This window comes from Camelus dromedarius, chromosome 13, assembly GCF_036321535.1.
Source record: "Camelus dromedarius isolate mCamDro1 chromosome 13, mCamDro1.pat, whole genome shotgun sequence".
NCBI classification, from domain to species: domain Eukaryota; kingdom Metazoa; phylum Chordata; class Mammalia; order Artiodactyla; family Camelidae; genus Camelus; species Camelus dromedarius.
Window position 1 is genome coordinate 66,882,538 of NC_087448.1, and position 7,510 is coordinate 66,890,047.

Below are 7,510 nucleotides of genomic sequence, written 5' to 3' on the forward strand. Positions count from 1 at the left end.
CAACAAGGAAACAACAGAGCCCATTTTTAACCTCTGGTTATTGACAAGGAACACTAAATTCAAAGGGATTTTGAGATTTTCCTACATAAAGGCCAACAGGTGCAGAGCCATCAATTTCTTGGTAAATTTCCAGCCTTTGGAGGGCTACAACTTTTCATAAATATGGTTACTGGACAGATTTCTAAAATTTTAATTTGTCACCTCAAAAAAGCAAAGTGTAGGACTTTCAAGTTTCTTTCTTTTTTTTTTTTTTTTGAGAGAGATTGTGAGAAATAACCACAAATGCAGCACATTAGAAAAACTGAAACTAGTCTGAACAATCTCTGGAAACTAAGTTCTGGATTTATTTTGAAACCAACTTCCAAAGGGATAGAAGGAAAACGGTACACGTGTGTGTTACATCGCGGAAGCAGCTCAGACTCGCCAAGACGTCTTCAGAGCGGCCCCTTTGTCCTCTCCCCTCGGGGTCTTGGGTGATTTTCTGCGGTCAGGACAGCGGACCAGCCGGGAAGCCCGTCTGGGGTGTGGGTGTTTGCGCCGCCAGCCGCGGGCCCAGGCCTCACCGCTTGCCGGGCCGCTTCCCGCTGCGCTCCGGGCTGCCCCGCTTCCTCGGCGGCGAGCGGCGGGCGGCGCCCCGGGCCTGCGCACCCTGCTCGTAGGGGTGCGTCCTGTGCTTCTGCCGGCTCGCCTCCTTCTGGTTCTGGCTTCTCGCGAGCTCCTTACTGCCCTCTTTTTGTTCGTGGTCTTGCTCCTTATGAGAGGGCAGTGTGTTCTTAATTGTGTTAATTAGAAATCTTTTATTTGTACCAGCAAGAGGACACTTCATCCTGGAGAGGAGAAAAGAAAGCACTCACAAACCACATACTGACCCCAAAGCTGCACCCACCGGCCGAAGCGAGCGCCAGAGAACCCTGCTTGCACAGAACCAAGTTTGAGTTTGGCTTTCCTGGCACGCCACCTAGTGTAAACTCCGCGCACAAGGGGGAGCGCCCGGCACCCTCAGGACTCCGGACACAGACTGGCGGGACCTTCTCTGAAGACCAACCTTTCCTCCTTGTAGGGACTAACTTTCCTGCTGTAACATACGTTCAGGTATGAAGCGCAATACGAATGAGCTGAGTCATGTGATACCGTCTCTAAACCACAAATGCCTGATTTGACTGTAATCTGGGTTTCGAGTTCAGGTTTTGGTGGCTTGTTTTTAAATATCGAAGAGTAAAAACAACTCCCTCCAGGAGGAACAAAAAAGGATACCCCCTGTGTCTTGAATCCCGCGTGTAAGTGAGCTGCCCTAGCAATACAGAATGCCTGAAGAATCTCTAACAAGGCAGTACACTGCCTTTCCCCTTCTAAAAAGCTCGCACTTTCTACTTCAGAGTGTGCTCTGTCGGGGAGCAGGAGTCACACGTCCACCCTCTGGGTGAGTTTCTGGGCGGCGGCTTCATGAATCAGGTTCACCCAAGAGGAAGCATGTCACTAATTAAATCATTGATTTACATGCTTAGATCTACTTACATATTCAGTGTTCATCTTTTTTTTTTTCCAGTCTAGTAACTCTTTCATTTTAGAAAACCCCACACAAATGAAAAGCTGAGTATTTCTCTTGGCCTTGAGCCGTCTGCCACATGATGGGCTGTTTTAGGAGGTTACTGATCCCCCAAGTCATGTTACTCAGGGTGGCTGGTATTAGCAAAAATGAATGTAGGATTCCACAATATCCATCTTTAAATCAAACTGTGATTCGAGGAGAATCCCATGCGATGCCTCAAAACCAGCCCACCAGCACCCCACTGCAGTGATTTTTCCAGTCTAGCCCCGTGGAAGATAAGTGTCAGTGGTCACCAGCCTAGTGTCCTTGTATGGTGGTCAGGCCATCTCAGGCAACCAGAATGGCACTGAATCTGGAAATAAAAGGAGAGAGGAAAAAAAAAAAGTGGCTCCTGCTGCAGAGAAGCAGCTCTTGAGCCAGCACGGACAGAGGAAGTGTCTGATGAGACTCAGGGGTGGTGTGCGCCCGCATGCTCAATGCTCAGGACAACAGAGGGACAAGGGGACAAGAGCAGCAGGTGCGGTGGGGCCGTTAGCCACGTATAGCTCCCAGAGGTACAGCACAAGGACCCTCTGTGCAGTTAGGAGGGAGGTCCGGGCTCTTCCCTCAGTGATTTTGTAGGTTATCACTGAATTCCAGAACTGACTGAGTGACAGCACTGGAACCACTGCAGTGGCAAACTTAGCAAAGAACCAGAAGAGCAGGACACACAGCGTGTTACAAAACAGCACGACACCGCTAGGCTGCGGGAAGAGACTCCTCCTCAACGCAGAACAGAAGAAGCCGAGATGCCCCTCTTTGCCAGCCGTGGCGCAGGGCTTACTGCAGGAGCAAATCATGGTCATAAGCCATGGACCACCTGCCTCTCTTGGGTGTGGCAGGCCAGAAACAGCCAGTGAAACACAGCCAGCTTCAGAAGGATTCTGGGGCATTTCCAGTGCAGTGGGTCATCTCAGTGCTGGTCAAACCGATCAGTTCTTCTCTGGACTGAATGAGTAAGGAAGGTGATTATTGCCAGCTGGGACAATGACCCAGGATCTTAAAACTTTTGGAACCCCCTGGCAAATTCGACTGTATTTTGTCATCTTCCATGTGAGATCATCTGTAACACCATGTGGTTGCCCGAGATGGACAAAGTTCTCCATAGGCTGGAGAGCTGCGGGGTTCACACACAGTGAGGGGCGTGTCTGAGGAGGCGTTCCTAGCTTCCTGCTGCTAGTGGAACCCACTGACTCAACACAGGACCAAGAGAGCTATTCTAGAATTAGATGGTTTTCTACAACAAAGTCCACTGGCCTTCCCATTTCTTTTTCACATCAAAGAGGTGATTTGTAATGTTGGTTGTGGCTAGGATTCTATTCAAGGTGAAAAGTGAAGGATGGCTTGGAGAGAACTTGGGTTCCTTGCGGGGAGGGAGAAGGGGGCTGTGAAAGTATCTCCTCCCAAATGTGCCAGGACACGTTTTGGAAATGCTGACAGGTGCTCACCCACACTCCATTAATAAATAAGGCAGGACAGTGAGATAGTGGTGGGGGGGTTGCGGGCAAATGTGAAGGGACATGTAGTAAATGATCCCATATAAAGAAATTATAAAACCTACACTGAGTGGTTGGAAGTATAAGGAGCGTAGCATCAGTGCTGATGTTTGAAGACATCACAAGCAGAGAGGGTTGTGGCCTCTAATGCGGTAATTAATTTTGCTGAATCTCACCACCAGTTGTTTTATTGCTACAAGCTCATACGACGTTGTATACACACGTGCTCTGGAATCATACTGTCTACCAGACCGAGCCTTGGGCATGTTAAATAATCTCCCTGTTGCCTCTCATCTATCAAATGGGGATAATGATACTGATTATTTTACAGGGTTGGATGCAGATCAAAGGAGGGAGAATGTGCAAAGTGCCCAGACAATGCCTGATACACAAGCCCTTAGTAAAGGTCAGCCTTGGTACACATCCTCGCCCTGCAACTTAATTAGCTTTGTGATGATGGGAGAGTTACTGAGTGCCTCTGTGTGTCAGTTTTCTACTTGTAAATGGGAATAACAGAAGTATGTACCTGCTGCGAGGATTTAATGAGATGCATAAAGCATGTAGCACAGTGCCTGGAATAGAGGAGATCTTCAGTAAGTGTTACCCATGGGTCTATGATTTCTTAAGCACAGTTACAAAATTTAAAAGCCTCTGAAAACCAAGTTCTTTTTCTGATGCCACAACTCATTTGGCAGCCAAACCTGATCTGACCTGACAGTGGGCACTTCTGTGTCCCACCTGGGGTGAGCATTCATACACTTTGCTGAGGAAACGACAATGTGTTGAACAGGTACCACTGGGGGTATCTGTCGTGCACGCCGTCTGTGCTATAGGACCTTCCTAAACTGTGGAAATATCTAAATTTAGAAACTTACCTGGATCTAAGGGCTTTAAACAAGGGATTGTGGAACTGTATTATTACTACTCACTCTCCCTTCATGAAAAAGAATATATGTAGCACTCAAGTTAATATATCAGGGATTTGTTCGTGATGGAAACTCAAGACAATGAAGTTTCAAATCAGTGGGGATAATAAGTTAATCAAAAATAGACCAGAATATCTGATGTTTCTCAATGAAAAAAAGATTAAACAAAACGAAACAAAACAAAACCCTGAGCCATCAAGAAAAAGCTTATAAGATGTTTTATAGACATTTTCATAAAAATGGTTAACATTTTTAAGTTTTGGTACTTAAAATGGATCAGCTTCTATCTCTGCAAGTTTCACTTTCTAGGACATCTCAAATCGATACCGGGGTCAGTGGGCTACTAAGTGTTACCTCTGACCTTACAATTTGCACTTCCTAATGATCTGTAAACTCTGTAGCTGGTCCTCAGACACAACACTGAAGGTTGGAGTAGGGGGTGATCATGAAGGCCCCTTCCAGTTTGAGATTCCCAGCTCACGTTCTGTATGTGACTCTTCTCTCCTTCATCACGTTAGGAAACCACTTCACTTCATTGCTCTCTGTCTGTCTTGTTTCTCAGCTCTCTTTTAGTGCCATCTTTTTTTTTTTTCCTGTATTTGAGACATGACAAGCTGGCATTGGATACTCAACCATCCTAAAGCCTTTTTCATATCAGCATCGAGGCAAAAGCCACAGGCCGTGGCTCCTGAATGTATCTGCACCGGCTCTGTCACTGGCTGTGCCCAGAGATGTGGGACCACACAAGGCCACCGGCAGCCGCTTCCCTGTGTGGGGCTCTGACCCACACAAGGTCGACTTTCTCACCCTGGCTAGCTACTTTTTGGTTTATTTTAGAAAGTTATATTAGCTCATGTGGGAAGAGCCAGACTGAAGGCGCTAACAACATAAATGGATATAAAACTCTAAATATAATGAGCCTGGTTAAAACTGCTTTAGAAAGTACTCATGACAGCCATGTCAGACTCAGACCTGGCGTTCTGTGCACATTAAACTAAAAGGTGAAGCGACTCCCTTCACTCCCAAAGCTGTCAGCCTGGGGCTGGGATGAAGGGTCCTGCAAAGCCACGGGAGAGACTCAGATGGATCAAGAGGCCAGGCTTGTGAGCGTTTCGTCTTTCTTCCCCTTTTTCTTGAGTAGGCATACTGTATAACATCATTTGCAAAACTCAAGTGCTTTCTCCCTGTGTTACCATACTGGACCGATGAACAATGGTAAACTGAAAAACAAACCTAGAGGACAGAGTGGGGAAGATACACGTAACTTTTCTTTCTGATTTTACTACTTTTGTCTCTCTGCTGCTGAAGGACAGAGGTAGGAGTTTCTAGCATTCTACAGACTTAGACCTGCCACTTTGGTTTCTAAAAGTTTCATGAATGTGACCCACCAAATAGTGACACCCAATCCCGCACCAGTGAGAACAACAGCGCAGGCGATGCTGCCCAGCACTTATGAGCAGTTCCCGGGGCTGTCGCGTCACCCATGTCACCTCACTTCATCTCCCCCACCATCACCCTTCTTACGCGTGGACAAGAGAGAAGCAGCTTTTTCAGCCAAGGTCCCAAGCTAGTAGGACGTGGGGCTGGGATTGGAAGCAGGGGGTCTGACTCCAGAGTCCCCCTCCCAGCACCATCCCAGCTGGGACGGAAGGAGCAGATGAGAGACTGGCACCTGCAATGTGACCAGATGGCCCAGAGCAGGCAGGGAAGGGAACCGCAGGTGAAAAGCTGTCAGCAGGCTGGTCACCAGGGCCAGGTACCTCGCAGTAGTTCCGTATGCAGCGTCAGGTCAGCTGAGGACGCTGGCCTCTCATGAGCCCAGGAGAGCCTCACACGGACAAGGACAAAGGCAGAGAACTCCCCGCACACACGTGACTTGGAGATTTGTAAAGTACATCAGGCAGTGGGAAATTATGGCTCTTTTTCTGGTCGGGGAATAGGAGCCTTGGCATCATGGAAGCCAGTTTCCACACAATGTGTCCCAATTCATTCCTTTATTCTACAGCCAAATCCCGTCCTACGCCAGCAAAAGGCATCTTGTCTTCCATCGTGCACGACCGCGGGTGTGAGTCTAAAGGAGCAGCCCTGGAAAGAAGCACAGCTGCACTCCCAGCTCCCCACGGCACCGGGTGCTATTTTCACTCTTGATGCCGTGGTCAGTTACAGCTCATCTTGTTTAAGGTGCCACAGCCACCATACCCACCCATGGCGCTACGGTTTATAATTTGGCAATCAGGTGCCTCAGTGTGTGGCCACCTGAGAAGTTCTTTCATCGTGTTATAATCCACATTAAACACTGTTAATCCTTAACTACTCTGCATACAGCAGTCCTGAGGCCCAAGGAGGTTTTCAGTACACTCTGTCTCCGGCATTACAATTAAAAGTGATGAAAAATAGTTGATGTATCTGTACATAAATGTCTATAATTTTAATTTTTAAAAATTGGACTCTCTCCTGTGTAAGGCATTGTTCTGGGTCAGGCAGCGGAAATAAATACCAGGCCATCTGTGTGGGGATGCTCTTCAGGGGACTGTGGACTGAGAGGAACAGAGGTGTGACAGGTGTGACAAGGCGAGGTGGGGCAGCAGGCGTGTGAATAGCGGTGCCCGGGTCCTTGGCCTCCTGCTCCTGCAGCAGCACAGGTCACTGCGCTGCTGTGTGACCCAGCGACAACTCACTCGGGGCTCTCTGAGTCACATTCATAACTGGGTAGGAAAGGAATGTGGGAGGCAGGGGCAGGAAGCGCTCACAGACGATAATCCACGGAAGGGAGGACGAGCGTTAAGCCAGAGACAAGAAAGGAGGGCTCTAGTCCCATCAGTAGTTAATGGCTGGGGACTTAGGAAACCTCTCTGGGCCTCCCGTTCTTGGACCATAAAGTGAAGGCTCTGAGTCTCTGTGGCCCTGAAGTACTGCCCAAGCCCATCCACGAGTCGCCTGAAATGCGAGCCCTTCCTCCGCTCCCTGCGGGTTCTGGCTTGCTGCCCCGTGCGCACCTGTGCATCTGTCCGAATCCACCAGCATGTGAACAACTGTACGGCCAGGACAGTGAATCTTCTTTACTGCTGCCTGTGCCTGGCCTCTTAATATACCTACTGGTACTGGGTGAATATTCAAATGAATACAAAAACCACGTGCCTGGGGGAAGACCGGGGAAATGATTTGCTTTCCAGTAATCAAAAGCCAACTACATGAAATGGAAGAAAATGTAGGTGTTGCTCCCCGTAATCACCAGACTGACCCCAAGCCAAACAGACGAGCACCCCAAAATGTCACTCCCCTTGAAACAACTGGGTAAACTCCTACACTGTTGGTGGGAATGTAATTTGGTGCAGCCACTATGGAAAACAGTATGGAAGTTTCTTAAAAAACTAAAAATAGTTACTATGTCATCTAGCAATCCCAATCCTGGGCATATATCTGGAACAGATGACAACTCTAATTCAAAAAGACTCATGCACCCCAATGTTCACAGCAGCACTATTTGCAATAGCCAAGAC

At 48.1% G+C, this 7,510-nt stretch overlaps 1 protein-coding gene across 1 annotated transcript in view; it reads right to left on the bottom strand.

The window, feature by feature from the left end:
* Window positions 1-231: 231 nt before the first annotated feature.
* LOC116157157 (protein POLR1D) overlaps window positions 232-7,510 on the bottom strand; it is a 35,918-nt gene continuing 28,639 nt past the window's right edge. The window contains exon 3 of the mRNA XM_031465802.2: window positions 232-827. Within this exon, the coding sequence (XP_031321662.2) occupies window positions 560-827 (268 nt within the window). The 3' untranslated portion in view covers window positions 232-559. The remainder of the gene's footprint in view (window positions 828-7,510) is intronic.